At 38.5% G+C, this 24,236-nt stretch overlaps 3 protein-coding genes across 4 annotated transcripts; 1 reads left to right on the forward strand and 2 right to left on the reverse strand.

The window, feature by feature from the left end:
* The first annotated feature begins 564 nt into the window (after positions 1-564).
* LOC131784532 (ubiquitin-ribosomal protein eS31 fusion protein) lies at positions 565-2,892 on the forward strand. The gene is made up of 5 exons (XM_059101347.2): positions 565-639; positions 744-810; positions 1,628-1,682; positions 1,826-2,013; positions 2,673-2,892. Exons 2-5 carry the CDS (start codon positions 763-765, stop codon positions 2,853-2,855), a joined length of 474 nt encoding a protein of 157 aa, XP_058957330.1. The 5' UTR covers positions 565-639; positions 744-762; the 3' UTR covers positions 2,856-2,892.
* A 904-nt stretch (positions 2,893-3,796) lies between these two features.
* LOC131784531 (calcium/calmodulin-dependent protein kinase type 1) lies at positions 3,797-10,812 on the reverse strand. The gene is made up of 3 exons (XM_059101345.2): positions 10,607-10,812; positions 7,336-7,736; positions 3,797-5,511 (listed from the first exon to the last, which is right to left on the reverse strand). The coding sequence occupies exons 2-3, from the start codon at positions 7,687-7,689 to the stop codon at positions 4,819-4,821; spliced, it is 1,047 nt and encodes a 348-aa protein (XP_058957328.2). The 5' UTR covers positions 7,690-7,736; positions 10,607-10,812; the 3' UTR covers positions 3,797-4,818.
* A 1,511-nt stretch (positions 10,813-12,323) lies between these two features.
* LOC131784586 (uncharacterized) lies at positions 12,324-23,993 on the reverse strand. Of its 2 annotated transcripts, XM_059101410.2 has the most exons (20): positions 23,031-23,993; positions 22,108-22,214; positions 21,233-21,329; positions 19,763-19,829; positions 19,467-19,613; positions 18,981-19,049; positions 18,306-18,362; positions 17,556-17,809; positions 17,184-17,276; positions 16,991-17,067; positions 16,776-16,827; positions 16,153-16,221; positions 15,621-15,709; positions 15,416-15,498; positions 14,924-14,981; positions 14,289-14,370; positions 13,956-14,110; positions 13,301-13,388; positions 13,120-13,200; positions 12,324-13,025 (listed from the first exon to the last, which is right to left on the reverse strand). In XM_059101410.2, exons 1-20 carry the CDS (start codon positions 23,979-23,981, stop codon positions 12,939-12,941), a joined length of 2,763 nt encoding a protein of 920 aa, XP_058957393.2. In that variant the 5' UTR covers positions 23,982-23,993; the 3' UTR covers positions 12,324-12,938. The 2 variants fall into 2 exon arrangements, with proteins under 2 accessions (XP_058957393.2, XP_066025865.1); XM_066169768.1 differs by lacking the exons at positions 21,233-21,329; positions 22,108-22,214; positions 23,031-23,993 and adding an exon at positions 20,299-20,609.
* Positions 23,994-24,236: the final 243 nt, after the last annotated feature.

Here is a 24,236-nt window from a genome sequence, read left to right on the forward strand (position 1 = left end):
GACCTCAAATAAATATTTTTCTTATCTTAGGATCTTATTTTTCAATAAAATCATAAGTTATAAACGTTTTTCAGTACATCATACAATGAATAAGGGGGGAGGGGGTGAAATTCAACGTTTACAAGTGAACCCCCGCCCCCTGGGAAAAAAAAACAAAAAAGACTTGGGCAATACCCAGGATTAATTTTACATCAGAAACTGACTTGCCGGTTTGGTCTTCAACTTTTCTGTCCCATGAAAAAACATGTAATGATCCCTTCATTACCGTCGTTTCCTCAGAGAGATTAATAATCCAAAAGCAGGCAAATATCCCAAGAAGATGCGTTAAATCGCTCGGAAAATGAATCCTGGAAATCATGATACCCAGAACCTATCGGAGTAGAGCGTTCACGTTCAGAAATCTCTCCTACTGGACATCTCTTAGAAAATTTCATTTCTTTCGAGAAGTTGATGGACCCATCATGGAAGGCAATAACTTTTTAGAGTCGTATTTAAACATCTCGTCTCTCCGCCATTTTGAACGAATACACGATTTTCATCAGCGTACGTTTTGATCAGCGGTCGGAGCCCCCTGATTTAGAGCGCAGACCACCCCTAATCGTTCTCTTTTCTCGTGGTTCTCCGCCATCTTGGTGAGAGGTACAAAACTTATTGAGAATTCTGAACTTTTCCTTGTCTTCTTGGGATAATTTTTCGAATTGTGCTCAACAGAACAACTCTTTAATAGCTTTTCTATCTCTTAGAGAATTTTCAAGCGGAGCCATGCAGATTTTCGTGAAAACTCTGACTGGGAAGACCATCACTCTTGAGGTCTGTTATTATAAGTTTATGACACGTGCAAGTTAAGAAAGTGTTTTAGGTGAATTTATCCACTGAACAGTTGTCTTTTCGTTTTCGCATCTTTTTTTTGTATAACGCTCTTGAATCTTCTAAGTGGTTGGGAAGTTTCCTTTTTTTTGTTTCCTCGATACGACTGTCCATGATCGAAGAAAGAATCAATCGATGTCTTCAAATGCTCCTAAATCTACGTCAGTTTCTTGGCTTTCCTTAAAAAAAAAGGATGAATCTTGGAACCGCAGTCCCTGAATTTTACTCCTTACAAACTAAATTGAATGAAAAACTAACACAGCTCGCAGACTTAAACTAGACTCCTTACAGGCCTGTCAATGTTTTTGAGACAACAAACACTTCCTTGGGAATCACAAAACTTATTAACAGTAGAAGTATTGAAGAAAGTGTTCCTCAAAAGTCACCACTAAGATGGCAATAAATGGCGCAGTATTCTGTAGAAATTTGTGCATGGTAAAACAATATTTTACCCAAGTTGAACATTTAAGTAAGATGATCATGTTAGGCTGTGAATCGAGACCAGGGAAAGTGTCAGTAAACTGGCTTGTCAATTTACTTCATTTAAGTTTTTTTTATGCTACCCTCTTGAGCAAACTTCTGTTCAAATGGAGAAATTATGAATACACCTGTTGATGGTTAAAAGTGGCTGCTGAAGAATGAGGCATCCACGCAGAATGCAAAGATGTGTTTCATGAAATGAGTAACCTTAATTTCAACTGGTCCTCAAAGATTCAATATACAAGATTGTTTTTGATTACCATTGGTATTTTTTTTTTAGGTTGAACCCAGTGACTCAATAGAGAATGTGAAAACAAAGATCCAGGACAAAGAGGGTAAGGAGAAGATATGTAGGCTAAATGAAAGATTTAAGTTCTTTCTGTTTCTTTGGATGTACATTATCATGTACACACCTGTGTGGATTTTTCTTTTTTTTTGGCACAAGAACTATGTTTACTCAGAATACCATTTACCTTAGGAATCCCTCCTGACCAGCAACGATTGATATTTGCTGGCAAGCAGTTGGAAGATGGACGTACCCTCAGTGACTACAACATCCAGAAGGAATCAACTCTTCACCTTGTGCTGCGACTGAGAGGAGGAGCAAAGAAAAGGAAGAAGAAGAACTATACCACCCCCAAGAAGATTAAGCACAAGAAGAAGAAGGTAAGAGTTGTGTCTAATTTCCTGTGCAAAGAATTCCCAGGAACAACAGAATTTCACTTTAAAGTATTGATACATTGTCAAGCAGGCAAGTGATGTGTGTAAGGAAAAATATCAATCAGGGGATTATAGAATGATCCATTATGAAATTCTCTGAACAAACATCATTAGAACTGTTTAGTTGATAGTTAGGAGAATTATCAATGACATCTCAGGAGTGGAAGGGTTTATTAAGTATTACTGTGACACTGTGATCTTCATATATCTATCAGTGCAAAATTTTAATTGGAAAAAAACTATGACCTATGAGTGATAGACATCATCAAAATAACTTTAACTGCTAACAAGCTTTCTTCAGTGCTGAGTGAAATGAGGCTTTTCTTTCTCAAGATCTGAAAATTTCAATCTCCTTACTATTTACCATTTATTTCTTTGTTGTCTGGTCCAAAGAATTTGGTGAGATATTAAAACAATTTATTCCTTAGTTTCCTTTTTCAGATTTCTCATTACCTGTTCATTATAACTTTTTTAAACTGTTAGAATAATTTATAATAATGACTTGTAAGAGAGTTGCAGAAGTGAATGTTTTTTCTGTAGAATTTAACATTTCCTGGTTGTACTTTAGATTGCATGCTAACCATACATTATTTCTTCATTACTAGGTTAAGCTCGCTGTCCTGAAATACTACAAGGTGAATGAAAATGGAAAGATCACTCGTCTTCGACGGGAATGTCCAAATGAGTCATGTGGGGCTGGAGTTTTCATGGCCAGTCACTTTGATCGCCAGTACTGTGGAAAATGCTGTTTAACATACGTGTATAGCAAGGCACAGGAAGGCAAATAGATGAAGAGTTTAAATTAAAGAAACTTGAATTTCTGTATCTTGGTTGTCATTTGGTGTAAGTTATAGTCTTGTTTTGGTTCATAGCTTGGAGGAACAACAGCTCGGTGAATCTGCCCTAAACTGCATTCAGGCATGTTTCAAAGCTGATTTAAACACTGATTTTAGCCAACAATGTCTCATGGCATGCCACTCTCCTTAATTGTGCTCCATCAATTAATAATCTTTTAATACAACTTAACAACAGCCCCGGTTATTTGAAGGTTGGATAACGCCAACCCACTGGATAAATCTCTATACAGTGGATAATGCTATATGGCTTGCTATCACTTATCTGCAGGCTGGCAATTTATCTGTTGGATAGTGTTGTCTGCCCTTTTATACAACTGGCCCTGATGTTCAGTAAATGATTTTTAATCATTTGAGTTAATAATGTAAAGTTGCCATTGTAATCAGTTTGTAAAGATGACATATTTTAGCATTAGCTCTTCATCAGAACCAACAGGTAGGGCTAATGCTTGAAAGGTCAGCTTTAGGAAGTCTTAATGGTGACCAATTTACACTTTCAACTAAGATGATAAAACGAAGTTTTCTTTGAACCCCACCATCCCTTTCCTCCCCCCCCCCTTCCCCACCCCCTTTTGTTACTTATGCAGCACCACAGTGTCTTAGAAACTGGATGTGTAGCAGGATTGTAGTCAAGGTGTTTTTGACAAGGTTTGCACGAATTGATGTTGAACAAAATGGTACCTTGTTAATGATTACCTAGTGAAGTTTTGTCTGTTCTCTGAAATTTCTTGCATATTGGCAATTGTTACAGTCATTTGGTTTAGCAGCTGTGAAGTTGTCATAAGTGAAGGAGACATGCTTCTCTACCCATCTGGTGTTTTAAGTTTGTTGATTGTGGTTGGTTGTTTATGTCATATTCCACAAAAGAGGGCCAATGCAATCATTGTTGTAACCTTTAAGAGAATGTAGAAGAAGGTAGACACAGTGACAGATATTTGAATTTTTTATTATTTAACTATGTAGGGTTACAGTCAAACGTATTTTTGTTGTTTTGTTTACTTAGTAGCAGAATAATCTTTGCATCCTCAATTTGAAAAGTGAGTTGAAATGCGTAATTTGAAGTACAAACAAGTTTATCGTCACTTTTTGAGCTCTTTTCGTTTGTGGTTCTCTGGAACCATTTAGGAGTCGATTTTTAAGAATTGAAAGGAAGATGTTGGTCACACTTTGAAATTCCACCCCAAGATTACTATTCTGATCATTAAACTAGTTAAACAATCAGTAATGTCAAGGTAAGAACACTCAAGTTATCTGCCTATAACAAAATGATAAAGTGATAAAGTGTAGCCATTGTTTTGTGAAATAATTTGGGCAACTGCGACCAGCCCCATCTACATGCCTTCTCATCTCTAGCCATCATCTTGAAATGGTATGTCCCATCACCGGACTATCCCATGATTTGGAATTTCAGAGGAAATATAGACGCTGTCTAATGAGCAAAATTTTGATATTCAACTTCATTAACATTCTCTATTGTACATGAAAGCATGCGATCAAGACATTGATTTGTGCAGAAACTGGTTATACCTGGTGTTTAAACTTGAATATGAAGCGAAAACGTTTGAAAAGTTCAGCCATCAAGCGCGCATGTGAAGCCGGGCCTTCCCACTTGGCTTCAAGCTCCTAAACTTAGGCTTCCCCGGTCAAGCACAGCGACGAGAAACGAGACTGGACTTTAAAGGGAATCATTCTCTCAAGAGTGAGTAAAGGGGGGAAACACCGGTAGACCATAACCCCGCAGGTGGACAAATAGGACTGTCAAGACTTCGTAGCGCTCCCCAGGCGGGAGAACGTCTGACCTCGATACCAATGTTTAACGTATCTGTTAACATTGTCATGAGATGCCGAACTGTTAAGCGTGAACAAATTTAACTGTACGAGACAAACGCAGCTGCTGTCATCTGCTAACCTCGGACAGATTCATGGCTGAGTGATATAGCGGGGAAAATTTTCCTTTCAAAGGATCGAGACCCAAGCGGTGCAGCTTCATGCTTGAGTGCATCTCGCTGATCGTACACTTGAGCTTCTCTGTCAGCCGACAACTTTTCGACAGCTCACTACTGTGTTTCCTTCGCGGGCGTGGTGAGTCCAACTCCGATAACTTAAAAAACCAAGGATGTCTTAAAGCCTCGACAGCCGTGATACGCTGGGATGTCTGTACTGCAAGCATACATTTGACCAGATCTTTGCAGGACTTAGAAATTTTGTTCCAAGTGGGAGTAGTTAAACTAAACTGGCCTCGCACTGCCGCCAGTAACATTTTCTCGCTGTTATCGTGCCAGAATGGTGGATAGCCCGCCACTAAGAGGTGAAGAAGTACACCCGTGGACCACATATCCACAGGTCGACCAATTGGATTGTCGAGAATTGTTTCTGGCGCCAAAAACATCGGCGCGCCCCGCGGAGGACAGCACGTGACCTCAACACCAGGTGGGAGTTTGAAAGCAAATCCGAAGTCACATAATTTGATTGTAAGGTGCTGTTTAGATTTGCCAGCGGTATCTGGAACCTGTTTGATCAGTAGGTTATCCGGTTTGACATCTCGATGGACGATTCGTTTCTTGTGAAGGTAATGAAGGGCTTCAAGTACCTACGAAGCGATACCAATGAAGGGTTAAATTTTAAAAGTTGACTTAACAAAAAAGGAGTGAAACTGGAAGCCAAATAAAAGATGGCTCTTAACTATTTCTTGCAGTGTTCTTGTAACAAAAATTAGGCCTGGTGCAAATAAATGTCTAAATATCAGGTTTTAGACGACTACGATAACTGTATAAGTCGGCAACTAACGCATTTCACCGTCTACTCGGAAAAAACGCGCTGGTTTTTTCGACGCACGGTGATGACCTTGGGAGCAGGTCCTCGTTATTAGCGCAGCACGAGCGTTATTCGCCCGCCTTTAGGGGTCTAGCACTGATTGTTAGTGCCAGATCCCCGGTAAAACTTCTCCACAAGTCGCCTCGAATCTTCCCGCGAGGAAAGAAACCCGCGTCCTAGAACGCCAAGTTCTGGTCGTAGGCTGCACAGTAGTCGTAAGTTAGCAAGTTTCACGAAGGTTATTGAGAACGGTTAGTTTTGAACCAAACTTTTGAAGCATTCATGTCACCAGTCAGTGCTCAGTGCTCCTCTGATGCATCTTCAGTTTACATAAACTAACACGATTTACCATAGTGTGGGCACCATCGGAGACAAACAAAACAGTTTGAAGTGATACAACACTAATAGATTTGTTGTATATACAACCCACGGTAAGCAGCAAGAAATTAATTGAATTGGTTGGAAAGGGTTAGAGGTCAGAGTTGGAATTACATGGAAGATGCCAAAAATATGAACTGAATGAAAACTGCGCTGAAATAACGCGCTGGCCTATTGATGTCATGCACGTTTGTGACACTGCGCTCTTGGACAAAGGTTTTAGTCTGTGCCTAGATAAGCAGTAGGGAACAAACATAATCGTACCTATTCCACGGCTAAAAATTTTGACAACTATACAACAAAGTGAGACTATGCTGATTTTTCTTCGCCAAAAAAAATCCATTAAAAACATGAATGAACTGTATAAACATAACGAGAACATCAGGACTTCGCTAAACTTTCGACAATCCATGCGACAAAAAAACGGAGCTCTTGTTTAAATCTTGTTTTTGATCTTGAAACGCTTCAACATAAAAATTAATCCGATAATTATACCCTAAATTGAATATATAATGACTTGTGATAAAAGTAAGCACGTTTGCCCCGTTTAAGGTAAAATACATCCGAGACAAAAAAGAGAAATTTTGCAGGTATCGCCGATATTTTTTATCAGAATCCGCTGTTTGATTAGCTGTATTATTTTAGAGAATGTTGATTTTATCTTCAAGATAACCGGAACTGATTATGACTTGATTCTGTCAGATAAATTAATCAATGAGGTAAAACGGTTGTAAAATTGCTCACCAAAAGTAAATGCAAGGTTAGCTTTGCGAATGAGTCTGGAATTAAATACAAGATCTAAACGCAAGAGCGAAATGTGCGTCGTGTTTTCTAACAGAATTTACCGAACCTTGTCACATATTGAAGAGTACTAGAGTGAACAAGGTAGTCCGGTCTATTTCACCACAATCTTGAAACATTTTTGCCATAGTTGTTTCAAGAGGTCTGATAAACTTGCTCTTCAAACATCGTCTTTGTTGACGGTGCAACATGCTTCGAAGGTGACGTGCTCAGCAAATTAAAATAAACTCCTTTCTGCTTATGACAGGACGTGAAATGGGTAGTGCATTAATTGTTAAATGCTGAAATGGAACCGCTAACGCAACTGAAAATGTCAAAATTAGAAACAGAAGACCAGGGCAGCTGAGTTGCATTTTACACGATGAAAGCTTACATCAGTGGGCTAACCGCAGCAGTCTATAGATAAAATGCTGAACTTTACCTGTTTCAAAATGTTGGCAGCTTCTTTTTCGCTATATTTGTGCCTTTGCATCATGTGATTAAAAAGGCTTCCCCCGTCCACGTATTCCAGGACAAAGTACATGTAAGATCCTGTGGCAAAGGAGGCGTACAAGCGAACGATGTTCTCGTGCACAACATCAGTCCAAACAAGTACCTCTTGTTCTACAGTTTTCTCATCAAATTCCTTGTGTTTCTGGTCAAATTCTTTCAGAGCGAACACGGTTTGTGACTTGGTTTCCACACATTTGTAAACCTGAGCGAAAGAACCCTCGCCCAGCAAGTCCTGGATCCTGAAATCCTCGGAGTCATCGTCAACGAATGAAATTTCGTACATGACTGTTGGGTGAAGAACACCTTTTACTGTTTGACGTTGAGACGAAACTGTTGGAAAACAAAAATGCACAGTCTGGGCTTCGAATCTTAAGAATATCGGAGGTGTATGTAAAGTGCTGTTGCGATTGGATTACAGTCCACTGCGCAAACAAACATAAATTAAATCCATTCATCAGATTCCTTTGAAGAGGCCGACTCGCTTATTGGACGTGCGGGAGGAACACAACTGTCTAATAAATTTCAGCAGTTTTTAAGTGCGATTGTATGTGTGCAACCAAAATTTTTGGCTTTATGTCAGTAGGTACTTAAGAAGTTAAGTGACAAGGCAAACAATTGAGAAACTGGAAACATGATGTCGCTCGGTTTCTTTTAGAAAAAGTCGTATAGGAGGCGTGATTAGGGCATTTCTTTATGGCCGGTGCATTATTAAACGCAATTTAGGTAAACAAGCGGCCAGTCTTAAAAATGACAATATGATGTATTTAACAAAATATAATTCTTTCACTACTCTCTTTGCCGCACAAACTAATTTAGAAATATGAGCTATGACATGAAAAGACGGAAACATCAGCTTGCCCTGATCGACGAAGTGAGCAATGTATTTTAGCAGGTAAGAGTCAGTTGAAGATTTTAATGGCTTCTTAAACAATGCTTGTTTTTGTTAGCAAGGTTGATTAGAGCGCTCTAATGAGATTGCTCCACTGACCATGTTTTAAAGCCGGCTTCCTTTTGAACAGTTTGTTCACTTTCCATTCCTCTTGTATTGTTGGAAACAGCGGTGCTGTGAGCCCACAAAGGAAGTATTAGACGTCAATTCGCTTTGCACGTAAATAAATCATTTATAATCCTAATCGGAAGGATGAAGATTTAAAACCTTTTTTTATTTAGATCCACTTTGTGACTAATTTGCATGGTTAAACTGTACTTAATAACAACTAGTCCCTTGAGACAAAAAATGAAAGTAAATAAATAAAATTTACCGACTTTGATTGATTGAATCTTACAAGTGATTCTTTATACGTTTCCGTTCGAAAGTAAAGACTCGCTTTGGTAAGATGGTAAAAATTACCTCAGTTTCGTCACAGGAAAAAAAACTGAGGGATTCTTGATTTCCCTGGTGAGACTTTCATCTTTTTTACGTTTCTCAACTCACAAACAGGGACCGTTTTGATATCATGTCACAGAAAATTAATGAACAGTAAATCAACCATCAGGCTGTCTTCTCACGAGAATTGGCACATGTTCAACGATGGAAGACAGAATCTCTTTTAGTGTTTTGTCCGCATGCGTAGTAAGCATAAGATACGCCAAGCTTACGTTACGTAACAACCTGTTGAGCACACAAATTTTTGTACGTATCAGGAGGAAGTTTCCTTTTCCTTTAACCATTAGAATTCCGAAAAGGAAGCGAAATGCCAAACCAGTAACTGAATAGATTCTTTCCCCAATTTTATAAGGCCTACTCAGAAGAAACTGAAAAAGCGCTATTCGTCTCCAGTGACTCTTGAGTGCGGTGAAACGTCAGTCAAAGAGGGAATTTTGTTCTCAAAGAAAATGCCACAGTTTACTTAATTGCTATTCACCGATACAATTGCTGACTTTGCGAGTTTATTTTATTGGTGTTATGGAGGGCTCTGATTCCTGGATGATCTCCATAAAATAAATATGAAATAAAAAGTGAAATTAAGAAAAAAAGAAAGTGCGAAGGTTATGCTGCCACTTAAGCGAGAAACCGCGGCTTGTTCATTTCAAAATCATTTCATGGATATCCTCGTCATTTACTGACCGTCTGCCTAAAATGCTACGTTGGCTTTGGTAACAAGGTTATTGAAGCGAAGAACGTGACCCCAGCACTATTATAACTCTTCTGCATTGCCGCAAGGTACTCGAGTAGTTATTATCATTACCACCGGCTCTTCAACTGCCTTACACGCCGCACGGCGGTTGGTCAAGTCCATGTTGTCAACAGCGTTGCAAAGCCCGGCGGTGTTGTATATTATTTCTTTGAAATGGAAGCAACCACAATTTTCTGAAATGCGCAAAACGATCTAGAATATAATTTGTCGTTTAAAGAACAGCGCTATTCTTTTCCTTATCAATTATAGCATCAATAATCTTTAGTGCTAAATTTAGTTCACAGGAGTGAAGAAATTAGGAAATTGAGATGCAGAAAAATCGAGAAGTTTTACAAACACTTACAATTACTTTGTAAATAAATTACTATCGTGTCTCCGTTATGTTTTTAAAAAGCAAAGGGCATGCAAGCACTCCGAAATACAGATATCTAGGGGTTAAAATTACTTTCTGTCGCCCGATCGATCAGCTTTTGATCCAAGACAGAGAGCGGTTAGCAGATGATTTGAGTGAATAAAACCCAATGATCCCCTTGTCAATTACTCGAGATCGCATTGCAAGATTCTTATTGAATAAGCTCTCGCTGTTTTATTAAGCCTTTTACTTCCTGGCAAATGAACAGGAACGCTAAAGGGATAAATCTTTCCGCGAATGTAAGCTCTAAAGTCTTTAAATGAAGAATCTTGGCACTACGAACACACGCAAATACTGACTTCGTCGCGTGAGGTTATCAAAACTACTTTTCACGCAATTGAGATATTTCCTGTACGGTTTTTTCCCTAAGATTGGCTGTTCGGGTCACCAAGAATTGGCGGTTGTTCGTCTCGCCAATTTTGAGGGTAGAAAAAGCGATTTAGCCCTTCGCGCTTGGCATGTCATGCAAAAACGTTAGACCGGAGTGAATGAGTATTCTACGCGATTGGCAATTTCAAATATTACGTTCACTTCAGAGAGACGCAGTAGATTTTAAGAGTGAGGCTTATCAAATACTCTTCTTTAAAATTAATGAATCCCCAGTGGATCAAAATCAATATAAAATCTAAAGAATTTCAATTGCTTCTTACCGTGAAAGATATCTTTTCTCGAGCTGTGTCACAGTTGTGCTAAATTTTGCGAAGTCCTTCCAAAGGCCGCCTGGTCTCAAATGTACATTAGTTCATTTTGTTGCCTCGAGTCTTGCAGTTAATTGGTAAATATCAAGTTTGCTCAATGTAAGGAAGCACACTGCTTCAATTGCTCAATTAAATCACAGCTCAGCTAGCGGTAGTTCATGTCGTCTTCCTCCTTCAGGATTGAGCAATTACTCCATAGACCCTCAGAAATAAAAACAACTCTTGTTTTGTTTTCGATATTAATTAGCGTGGTATTTGAACAATAGTGTCAACAGCTTGAGAGATTTATTTCATTGTCAATACACTTCATGTGATTTACGCTCTGTAATCCTGGAAAACAATAACACTTCATGTCAATGAGAAAAGATTTCACAATATCAACCTTTGGTACGAAAAAACGTGAAATGAAGCACGGTTTTCCATTTTGAACTCACTTTTACAGGAGTATTGTACGTGCTAATATTTGGCATTAGAAGAAAAATCTGATGCGGAATTTAGTGATTATTTTAGAAGTGCAAAATTAGATTACATTTTTTTTAGAGATCAGCTGGAGTCCTTCAATTCATCATGCTGCGAAAGGAGAGAATTCTCTCAGTACTATTCCTCTGTGTGTCAACTGAAATAACGTAGGCTTCAGCAGCATTGAGCCAAGGGCCGGGTTTCGATAAGCAATTTGCATAGCAAGTCAGCGGACGAGGACGGCGGAAAATTTCGCACATAAGGACTACAGTTGTATGGAGATGCGAGAACTTTGACAGCGTGGAATATGGTTGGCGCACAGAACTGCCAAATTGACATCAAGACTTCATTAGTGTCCCAGTCAATTTAACAAATCAGTTTCGACTGTCTTTTTTTTTTCCATTAAAAAAGTTGCCCGTCCCTCCTAATGTTAATTTCTTCATCCAAACCTAGGTAGAAAGTTTCACTGTTTTTGGCATAATCCAAAATAAAGCGGCAATGTTTTCTGTGATGGGAAAATCGATGTTAAAACTTAGCATTCTGCATACTGAGACTGTCAGCTCAAGAGTAGCTTCTATGCTAAGCATTTCAATCCGGGGCACATTCCTATAAAAAATCTTGGCTTTCAAGCCAAATTAATTCCATTGCATACTGGCGCATGTTTCCCAAATGTCTTTTATCAATTTTATCACACGTAAAAATTGTTTTCAGCGACCAACGCGTCAAACCAGACACATTCACTATCATTAACGACAATGTTGTGCTTTTTTTTAAAAACTCCATAACAATGACAACATACTAAACACGCATTTGTGGGTAAAGAAAATTTTTCCAATCAATCGCGTCTGTACATGATCACACAGTGGACACTTTTAAAAGGCGAAGAGGTCTGTCGAACACTCAACAAAAGTAAAAGGTAGACGCTAAAACTTCGCGTGCCGGAAAGAGCACAAATTAGAAATGTGGCCTGCGGCGCAAATTTCTAGAACCTGATAATTAATTATATCTCAGAGGAACACTTCACTCTATCTACGTCATTCACTGTTAATTAATGGTAAAAAAGGACTCTTTTTCACCTGTGATAGTTACAGGATTGAAGGGTACAAAAAAGATACAAAAATTTTAAATTACTTGATGAGGATATCAAGTTGATGCCCTTGAAATATTTTAAACCAAGAAGGTACAACTGAAGATATGTTAAAATCGATATGTTGTTTATTCACTCGAATGTTTATAGATTCTAATTTTTATTAACATGACAACAGTATATCTAAACAAATACAAATATTTTCCATATTTCCACCTTCTCCAAAATCATTGCCTGATAAAGAGCATCTCGCTATTAACATCTGAAATTTTAAAAATTTTAATTATTTCTTCATCTGTTTGTATTCCAGAGTAAACGTCCCCAGGCATCAATATTGTTTATTTTATCTCCTGGCTTACATTTCGGTGCAAATTCTTTTAGCATCTGTTTCAGTTAAAAACGGAAAAATTCCACGTATATTTTGGAAATGTTCTTAATTTATAACAGTGTTTTCTTTAAAAAAAAAAGAAAAACCGTGTGCTGAGCGCATAATGTACAATTAGTCTGAAACAGTTCAGCGAAGGAAAATATTAATAAATAATTATGCTGTTTGTTTGTTTCCTTGTTAGTAAAGGACATGATTGCATAGCAACCAAGCAGAGTGCTTGTGTCTCGACTGTCTTTACAATCAGTAACATTGACGTAAACAGGTGTCAAAAAACCAGCAGCAATATTACTTAAAAAGCAAAATTTTGGTGCAAGACCGGGTCAAAATGAGCATTATCTACCCCCTTAAATCTATTTTAAAGATTTCTCGAGAGAGTTTTCTACCACTTTGGTTGGTGTGATAACGTTTTCTTGAACAGTAATTGCTTTACTCAGACCCTACAAAAAAAAGAAAGGAACAATAACAGCGTTTTAAAAATGATATATTTTAAAAAAATTGACTCCAACTTGTGGGTTATGCAACGTCACCAACCTTTCCTTCGGGCAAACTATCTAGGTCCCAGATCCTCGTAAATCCGTCGGCAGAGCAAGAGACAACCCTGTGCGGGACGGCCTGGGAACAAAGTTGTCAAAGTTATAGTAGTATAACGAAAGTAAAGTGAAAGAAGTTTGTGCTCATTAAACGGAGCACAAATGAAAGATCCTAATCCTACCTTAACACAGAACACCGGCCCTTTGTGTCCCTGTAATGATCGTAGACACGTACAGGTACTTAGGTCCCACTCCTTCAATAAATTATCCCTGTGATATGAAACAAAAAAAAAAAACGCGCTAAAAAACCGCAATACTTTCACTTGTAAACGTTCGGACGTCGGAGCGCAAACCATTTTCAATATAATTACCTTGAAGGACTTGTGGGTACAAGCTTTCCTAATACGTACATCTCGTAAAGGAAATGATACTTATATTTATGGGTTGGCAAAGCGATAATCCTCGATGGTAAGCTGTAATTTAAGCAGCTGCTGAAAAGAAGCCTGCAAAATTTGTTTTTGAGTGTTGTTGGCTCAAACTCTTCAACAGAGTGAACTATTCTGAGGTCCAAACTGAGACAATCTTGGCTCAAAGTCTCGGCGAGGGCGAGTTTGTTCTCACAAATTCACTAAGAAAGCGCGAAACGGCAATTCCTGAATAGTAGCCAAGGGTTTTCTAAATCAAAGCAGAAACGTGAGATAACATCTAACGCCAAGCTTGTAACAGTTGGCTTAGCATTAACTAGTGCTGCTGCAATATTTTACGTCAGTGCTATTTGAGAAGAGTTACAGGAGGTTCTCTCGCAAGAAAATGAAATAACCTAGGAAAAAGTCTTACCCTCCTGATGAGAAGAAATGTTGATGACCATTGTAATCCAGAGAGTGGACTGGGCCCTCGTGACCTTGGATAGCAGCTTCGCAGAATCCCGTTTCCAGGTTCCAGAACATAATCATGCCGTCCGCGGACCCACTGATTATTAGGTTACCGAGTACCTTTCAAAGAAAAAAAAAAAAAGAAAACAGAAAGAGAAATAAGGAAAAAAAAAGAAAATAAGAAAAAAAATTTAGTGGCGTTTTAACAAACCAATCGCGACGAAGTCACCTTTAGAAAACTGCTGTAAGAAGAAACGAGTATAACACATCTAAAAGCTACCAAGTTGAGAAATTTTACCGTGACGGCCAGTACAGCGTCTTTATGTCCCTCAAATGTATGAAGACACGCTCTTGTCTTTATATCCCACAATTTTAACGTCCTACAAAGACGAGATAGGTTTAAATAATTTTCATTTTCCGTGATATTCAAATAGTGGTGAGTCTTAGATGATGTACAGGTAGCTTCTCAAGAGCAAAGAAAACACAACGAGGATTTGGCCAAAAGAACTTCTCTTACGCTTTCCGGTTGATGCAAGCTTCTCCGCGCGGTTTCCGCTTGCCGTAAGTTTTCCCGCGGTCAACGCTTATTGCAGGTCTCCCGCGCATGTCGCTTGTTGCAAATTTTCCCGCGCTTACTGCTTGTTTCAGGTTCCCGCGCTTGCCTCAGGTTCCCGCGCTTGCCTCTTGACGAAAGTTTCTCCCACCCTTACTGCTTGTTGCAGGTTTCCCCCGCTTGCCGCTTGTTGCAAGTTTCCTGCCCTTACCGCCTGTTGCAAATTTCCCTGTGCATGCATCTAAAAGTTTGCTGCATTTGCCGAACTACGCAAACTCTATTGCATCATTTGCCTGTCGCATTTCTCGTTCCCTCGCCCCCCAAAATGAGCATTTATACCTTGGTTTGCAAAAATTAAACGAGATATTTAGTTTCCCTACCTATCAATAGAACCACTGACGAGGTAGTCTCCGTTCAGCTGGAGACACGTAACAGCACCTAGAAGTTAACAAATTAAGTGCTGTTAGCAATGTGTACAGACTCAGTCAGTGGCTGACCAAAACCACCAGCCGCCATCTATAGCTGGCTAGTTACACCTCAGTTTACCTATGTGCAATTGAAAGATCGTGCAATTTTTGAAATACATCTACTATAAAACCAATTTGTAACGCGGCCATTTTCCATTTTCGAGTGAAATTGAATATACTGTTTGCCCGTAACTGTGATGTCTGAATCGATTCTACGCCTGGGACTTTTAAACTAAATAGTTCCTCTTCTAACGAAATAATAAGGCGTCTACGACAACCTAGACGCCTACTAATACTCCTCTGCCTTCCACTTTCAAAGTCACTGACAGCCTCCCAGGCTGGTCGGACACATGAAGCGCAACTTCTGTGCCACTGGCGATAATGTAACAATATCAATCCTAGTACCTTCATGTCCTTCAATTACAGATTCACATTCCCACGTGTCTGCGTTCCAAATGCGGAGGGTACGGTCATGTGACCCACTCACTCTGAAAGGAGAAAAAAGCGATTTTCACGTAAGTGTCGAAAGTAATTCGTGTATGCCTTGATTTTACTCCAAGCTCATGCATGCATAGGAAAGGCAAAAGTTCTCTTGTTCTACAACACTTACAGGATTTTTCCTTTAAACTGCAAACATGAAACGCATCCAGAATGCCCATAAAGAACTTTTAATCTGTGGAACTTAACAATGTGCCAAACCTAAAATCACAAAACTCAACTGTTAGTGTGAAAGACAAAAAAAATTAAAGCTTGGTTTCCGCATGATCGGAAAAATAACTTAAAACAAAAAGACAAAACTTCGGCGCCCGAACAGATCGATCGTTGAATTGGTTTTTCTGACAAACAGTTCCCTCTCGCTTCCCTGTGCTTGAGGCACTGACTTTGTCCAGTTTTTGTTTGTTTGTTTGTTTTTCTTCTTCCCATTTTTCCACATTGACCTCTCATAGACTCTTTGGTCTTTTTTCGCTCTGTTGGGATTGGCTGGTTTTACGACACCAATCGCAATTTACTCCATCACTGAATCGGAGTTGTCACAACCAACGGTACACATATATGAATAATAATCTCATAGCCTTGATTAAAAAGATGTCCTGGAGTCTCAACAGGTAACACAAAAATTGACAAATCAAGAAAACACAAACCATGATAGTCATATCCCACGAGCCACTGACGATTTTCTCATCGTCAAACTGAAGACACCGCACTCCACCCTGAAAACCAAAAAACAAAGTGGTACTTGAGGTAAAAAAAAATACTAAAAGAAATGGTTTGACCATTCACCTTGCAGGATTACTTCACAAGTTTATTCTCCAAACAGTTTCAAAACTTAATTCACCAAATGATAAATGAGAATACACATGAATACGAGCAGGAGTTTTTTATTACGTACCTTGACATAAAAACCAAACTCTCTCAACTTATTTCAAAGGGATGTTATGGCAGCAAAAAGAAGGATGTTGGTAACGAAATGGTTAAATTACAATTAAATCAGTTTTCAAAGTGTCCATTTACGGCAGGCCAAATCAATTGATTAGTTACAAAGTTCAACAGAGGAGTTCAACTCGAAACTACCGAGAAAGAAATCCAATTGAGTTACAGTGTGCAGGTGTCATCCTGGACCCTCCAGATTTCAAATCCAGCCCTGTACAACACTTTTCCATGCCACCAGGGAAGAAAGAAGGATTTGTTGCGCTTAAACAAAGTTGTCGCTCACGATCAATTCACGGTCAGAGTCGTATCTTCCTGAGCGATGTGAGAATAATACCTTGTGGCCTTTTAGCTTGTGAATACTTCGCCCACTCCTCACATCCCACATACTAGAAATGGAGAGAAAATCACAACTAAGATCACTTTTCAGAAAAGAATACATAACAAGCAATCTGATTTGATTATCGTCCTTTAAAAACTTTCTCATGAAATACGTCTGAAACAAATGAATTTCACACTTCAATTTTACTTAAAGAACCAGTTTAAGCCTACCGTATTGTGCGGTCAGCAGAGCCGGTAATAATCCTTCTTTTATCGAACTGTAAGCAGAATATGGCATCCATGTGTCCCTAAAAAATAGAAAACGAAGGAAGCGGGACGGAATAAAATTTTTAGGTTCTAAACAGATGACTTGTAGCAGAGATTCTTATGCATTAAAAAGTGTTACAGTAGACGATCTTCATACCTGCAATCTCCGCACCCTTCGAACAGAAAAAACACCTTGAACAGCAAGTGAGAGATAACGAAACTTTTGCCTGCCTCTTTCTCCATCACCTTCCTATGAGACGAACGAAAACTATATTTAGCCTTCGAGCAGGCGTCATTGTCGGCGCTGCATGACGCACGTTTCTTCGCCCGCGGGAAGATTTAAATCCTTAAACCCTAAGAGTAATCAGCATCTAGTTTCTCCTTACAATTATACTACTGAATCATTCATTTAAGATACATATGAAAAAAGGAAATGATCACCAACTAAGGAAGCTTTCGATTGTTCAATAAATTCTCCTTATCAGCACCTTAGGAAATGTGTAACTAACAGTATGGAGAATATACATACTGATGTTGCCAACAAGTTTGATGCCTGCACAAGGGTAGGCCGTACATCCAATGCAACATCTAAATCTTCAGGTTTATCTCCGCCATCAGCCAGTGCCTTCAAACTGCGTGTCAGGAGCTTTAGGTTCCCACCTGTAAGATCATTTCCATCAAAGTCTGCTGCTGTGAACTCGTCACCATGCTCTTTTTGATCAGCGGTCGGGGCAGACTGAGCGGGTCCGACGTTCTCCATCACTTGAGCTATCATAATTTCAGCTGGCAAAGGAAAGGAATCGATACGAACTCCATGTGCAAAATAGCAGAAAATCAGTTCTTTAAGACAAAGAAACTTACACTACAGATTATTTATTTTTTTTAATGGCTAAAAATTCTAGTGCTATTTCCGTAAAGGAAAAAAATAAAGTGTTTTCTCAAGCCTATTAGCCCCCCTCAGTCAGAGTTTATCCTGGTTTCCAAGAAGCATGAAGCGACAAGGAGTATTACAACTTCCCCCCCTGGATGGGATGCTTGTCCATGGCAAGGTTCCCCCCCCTGCATTTCATCAGGCTTCCCTGACAATTTACCAGTACATTTTTATACTCCTGGGGGGAGAGAGGCATGCTGAGACTAAAGTGTTTTGTCTAAGAACAAACACACTGACCCAGCCGAGTCTCAAACCCAGACCTCTGGACGCGAAGTCCAGTGCACTGGCCATTATGCCACTGCGCCTTGCACATTTACATAACTGACCAGAAAAAAACACATCCCTTACCAACGTTACTGTATACAGCCTTTGGTTCATCTTTGTTGATGGGCTTTGGTGGCAATTCTGATAGCAAAAGAACAAATTCAATCATTGGAAAACTGACCTTCAATTAACACTAACTGACTTACATCAAAAGTTACCAAAATGCATACAAATACATTTAACTGTCACTAGCTTCTTTAACTGTAAAACTTTTTACATTTCAGTTAAATTTTTGTTATCCATCACATATGTCCCTTTGCGTGGCCTTGGACTAAGCCTACCACCTGACCCCATAATTAACCCAAGCGAAGCTGACAAATATCCATTGTTAGTTCATACCACACAAGTGAATATTGCTTTTAACACATACTGATTGGCTAGTTCCAAAGTTATCAGTAAGTACCAGTTTTATTCCCCTCTGAGCAGCTGAAGGGACAAAAGCATGTGGCGAGAGTTAAATTTTGAGATCCGGGCAAAGCACAAAAAACTTGTATAAGAGATACTCAACATAATTTGAAATATGCTCAAGACAGATGTCTCTCTTCATTATAATCTGTTTAGTGAAGCTCACGGTTTTCTTTTCCTTTCCTTTTCCTACGATTTTCTCTCCAAAAGGAGACCACATATCTCTGACTTTTTGAAACTGCATGTTGTCTCCTGTTCTTCTGTCATGGCCAGACATATTTGAAATAAACATACCAGTTACTGTTACTTTTGATTGCTTCTTCATTTCCTCGCATCTTGCAGCTTCTAATTTCTCTTTCAACTCTGTGGCAGTAATGTAACATTTCACTTTCTAAGATTAATGTTTTTTGTAACTTTTCACCCAGTCACATCAATTTAAATACAATCTGTTGGAATTAGGTCATTTTATGTTTGGCATTTTACATTTTGTTTGGACGGAGGGCACTCATTCTACCCAGAAGCAAACCACCTGCAGCAAAGACATCAACTGTTATTGGCAAATTTAGCAAAAATTTCTGATTATCAAAATAACTAAACTATTGAGTGGCAAAATCTTTTTGTTGCTGACCCACTTGGGGGGGGGGAGGGGGCAGGGGGAGAGGGTGGTGGGTAACAAGACAAAAATTCAACCATTCAACAACTTTCATAGCAACTTCAAATTTTGGAAATCTTGTTACTACTCATAGGGTTACATAGTTTATTGTCTAGTTTGTGACTCACCTTTCTCTTCTTCCTTCTCTAGTTTCACCATGGCCAAATCTTTGTAGTAATTTTTTACTTCTCTATAAGCTTGTTTCCAATCAACAGCCTGACCATGACCAAGGACTTCAATCTTTTCTGTTAAGTTTTCAATTCCTTCAGAGGCCCCTGGACACAAAGATAGTAATAATAAACTGCTTGACTCATCCAAAAAAAATTACTAAAAAGGAGAAAAAAAATCTAAAAATGTCAAGTTAATAACTTCAAACACAACAAAATTTACACTACCGTGTTGAAAATAATTCCATAATACTTACCCAGTGAAGCGATTTTAGCTTTCCAAAGTCTACTATCATTGGTTAAGAATCTCCATCGATAACAAACCTTCAGAAAAGCAATCACAAATTCAATCAGTTCATGCCTTTGATACACATGATAATAAAAGGTTTGTTTAGCAAGAAACATGCCCCACGAAAAAACCTTCACTAACTCTTGGAAAGTGAAAGTATAAATAGCAGACTCATGGAGGCTCAGAATTTTTTTCCTTGTCCCACACACATGGCAAGATGAAAAACCTCTATCTCTATTTCTTTACCAAGCACAAAACTTCCCATCTCTCTTATTCCATTTACAAACATGACGCTATTGATCTTGCTGATCCTAGCAATATGCAAATTTGTCATACGAACTTCTTAATAGACCTCGCTCACCGTTGAGTCTCTGAGGCTCAGTGATAGAGCATCGGAGCCTGGAATTCGAAGGTCTGCGGTTCATGGGGACTCAGAATTTTTTCTTTGTCCCACAAAGACGAAAAACATCTTTCTTAATTTCCTTTACCAAGCTCAAAACTTACCATATCTCTTATTCTATTTACAAACATGACGCTATCAACATAGCTGAACCTAACAGTACGCAGGATGCCTGTCATATGAGCTTTGTAATAGACCTCGCTCAGTGTAGAGTCTCTGTGGCTCAGTGGTAGAGCACTAGAGCATGGAATCCAAAGGGCTGAGGGTTGATTCCTCATGGGGAGAATTTTTTCTCTGTCTTGCACTTGTGACAAGACAAAAAAACACCTTTCTCTGAAGGTATATAGTTTACATGGACTCCTGCCATATACTCTCTACCTTGAAGCTTATACACCCTAACACCAGAGTATATATATATTTCCTGAGGGGTTGACAAGGAGAATTTGTTTAACACTCAATGGTTTCAATCTTTAGTTAATGATCATTTCCATAATTCTCCTGACCTTACTTGGTGATTTGGGAGTCATACTGCGAGAAGAAATTTAATACTACATGTCGTCACTATTAGGGGTTAAACAGTTTAACCCTTTAACTCCCAGTAGTGATTAATGTGAACCCTCTCCCTAAATATCCATGCATTATTCAGCAAACAGATAACGAGAATACTCAAACTTATCAGGTAGAAGCTGCAATCTTGATCTAGCACCAAACTCCCATTTACTAATTTACAAGGAAATGCACAGCTGCTAGAGGGTATAATTAACAATCACATCTTGGGAGCTAAAGAGTTTAGACAAAAGATTGTAATCTAGCAAATGAAAATGTTGTGGTTAAAATTTTTCTTTCTGACTACAATTTTTTCAAATTAATTTGATTTTTTTTTTCCTGGTTGTGATAATGAATGTAAGAATAGCACAAAACTAGAAACAATTTTAACCACAAATAAAAATGGGTATTGATTAGATAAAATTTCAGACTATGAAATAAAAATCAAAATTAAAAAATCAAATATAATTTCCAAAATATTGAATTTCCTACCTGAGAACTTTGGCACAAGCTTCTAACATTTAAAAAGGAAAAGACATAAAGCAGAACATTGTCTGGGACACAGTTTAAATCTGTTGTATCTCTTAACCTGAAATCATAAAAATAGGGGTATAGTGTATTATATCAATATTATAATTTTTAACCACAATTGGTGGTAATGTTGCCATCTGATTGGCTGATTAGAGTACAGATAACACTGCTCACAACAACATGTCATGCAATGGTCACATACTGAAAGAATCATTGTATTTGATGTAGTTATTTTGGTGAGAAACAAATCGACAGTGGTTTAGCATGGTCTGTACTCTGATTGTCAACAATAAAATTGTCATCACAGAGGTTAAAATTTGATGCAGACTCACTTGCCTGCATCCTCGGAGGTCTACAACATTTTGAGTGATGAAATGACAAATATCCTTGTCGATAATGGTACAGACCACACCAAACCATTGCCAATCTGTTAAATTTACCAGTAGTGGCATTACCTGTCTGAGTAATTGTATTGTATTGCGCACACTTTCTAAAATTGGTAGTTGGGGGAAATTGTAAACCTATCAAACTTCCAATCAGCAAAACATTTTTCATAAAAGTATGGAATTTACATTTTCAAGAGCCTCTAGTGTTATACTCATGTTGTAGGATTAAATATTAAATTCTTAGAACAATTCTTGTGATTTAACTAGGGATAAGATGAACCCTTGGGATCTACATGAACTTGCAAGATGATAAAAAAAAAACCAAACCAACAAAAACAAGAAAAAAAAAAACAAAATGAACAAAATGTCATGATCCTTGCAAGATTTTTGTCTGAAATGGCTTTAAAATTTCTTTTTATGTGAAGAATAAAAACTTTTTTCACCCTTTACCTCTGGGTAAGACATTGTGCAAAAAAATTTAGAGATTCTTCGTCACAGCATTTCACCACCTCTGATAGTAGCTCTACTCTTTCATGTGTTGGCCACTCATCCAGCCACTGCCAGAGAATAAAACAAATCATCCATTGATTCATTTGAAGGATATAGCTTCCATAGCAACATATAATTCTTAAGACTACGAATATAGGATTAGTAATAACTATACAGTATGTACAATTCATTAATGACAAAGAAAACTGTAACACAAACCTACCAAAGCACTTTCAAGAGAGGAAATCTGCTTAAAAATTTATCAAGCTTGGGATTTTAAAATTCAGGTTACTCCTTTTCTTCATTGTAAGGACAAGAAAGAAAGATGGAATATTTGAGCTTTGTCATAAAGTAAAGAGAGATGAAATAAAGAGGAAATAACTGGCTACAATATGTGTTACAACAAAACCTGAATGGGACTACTGTTGAGGAGGTATGTAGAAATACAGTTTGCTGCAATACCCCCTTGTATCATTCATTGTTACAAAATCACAAAAAATGAAGTGTAACATGGTACAGGGACTGAGAGGGAGGGGGGAAGGTGTGGGATAGGAGGGGGGGGGAGGGTGAAAGTAAGGGTCTTTACCCGTTAACTCCCAAGATCTCATTTGTAATTCTCCTGTTTGCTGTATAGTTCTTGTGTTGTTAGTTTGGAGAATTTGGTGTTGGATCAATTTATAATCCTCTAATTGATATTTTTCTTTATTCTCATCATTTGTTTGCTTGATATTGTATTGATATTGTAAGGAGAAATTCTGTCTTGGTCACTCATGAGAGTTAAAGGGTTTAAAATAAAAATGGTACTAGAATTTCAATAGTGATGTGTCAAACATTTTGATACATATTGTAGGTATTGTGCGAAGCTTGACCCATCTATGTAATACCTGATGAATCTGACTGAGTTGAGATTTAAAATGATTTGAAAGTTTACTCCTCCTGGGCTTGATCAGATGACCTCCTTTATGGCCTTCCCACCACTTATTATGTTTAAATGTAACTGGCGCATGTCCATAGAGCTTATCTTTATCTCCAGTCCTTAGAACAGTTCTCATGTGGCCAAGCTGCTTATGATTGAAGTGTGGGAAAAAATTTGGTGTACTAACTCTCCTTACAAACGGTGGGGCGTGTTCATGCCGGCAGTTTTCCTCAAAGTCAGCAGCTGATTTTATAGTATGAGATGAAGCTGTCATAGCTGTACCCCCATCTGGGGTGAGAGGGGAATCCACGCTCCCCTCAGGGATACTCACAATCCTTGTGTCTGTGATAAAATTCATACCACTGAAACTATTCCGGTCATAAGATCCTCCTGATTCACTATGAAAACTGTCTAAATCCTTGTCTGTAGGTTTTTCTACCTCACCAACCGTGGTTGAAGAATTCACCCGATTTACTTCCTGCGATGGCTGAAGAGCATTTTTCAATTCTTCCACGCTGAAGCTTGGAACAGTGGCTGTGTGAATCAGTCGCGCCTTAATACGAGTTGTTGGATAAATTCCTTTAAGCCTAGCAGTAAAATCCCTGTGAAACACTGGCTCAAGCATCGTCACAAAAGCCTGTAATTGACTTTTCGTGCACTTTTCAGAGACGCCGCATAATAAGATCCGTTGTTGCCACGACCTCCACTCTGTAAACCACTCGCACACTTTTTTACATATTTGCTTGTGAGAGAACAAGCTACTCACTGATTGCAAGTCAACAGTGCTGAGTTCCAAGCTAGGGAGTACTAAAGGTCTTTGTAGATTTTTGAATGCTACTCGTTTAGTCTTCTTTCCTTGTTTGCAAGTGCTGGCTTTAACATTCGGTAGAAAACTCAGCCCATCTCTTCCGTCCGCCATTTTGGCGACGACAGTCTCTGTTGCCCTTCTCTGTAGCGTTCCTTAGCAACCGGACAGGATTAAACCGCGCTCATACCCAGTGCTCGTCTCGTCTCCAGACCTCTGTTTTGTACACGTGTGAGTTGTAGATAGATAGATAGATAGTTTATTATCAAGAACCTTGCAGCCACAGGCTGAATTACGTTTGATTTACAATAAAATATATACTACAAAAATACATGGCTAAGAAGAACTAATTAAAAAGACAAAAATATA

The sequence above is a fragment of the Pocillopora verrucosa genome, chromosome 7 (genome assembly GCF_036669915.1).
Source record: "Pocillopora verrucosa isolate sample1 chromosome 7, ASM3666991v2, whole genome shotgun sequence".
Taxonomy (NCBI): Eukaryota; Metazoa; Cnidaria; class Anthozoa; order Scleractinia; family Pocilloporidae; genus Pocillopora; species Pocillopora verrucosa.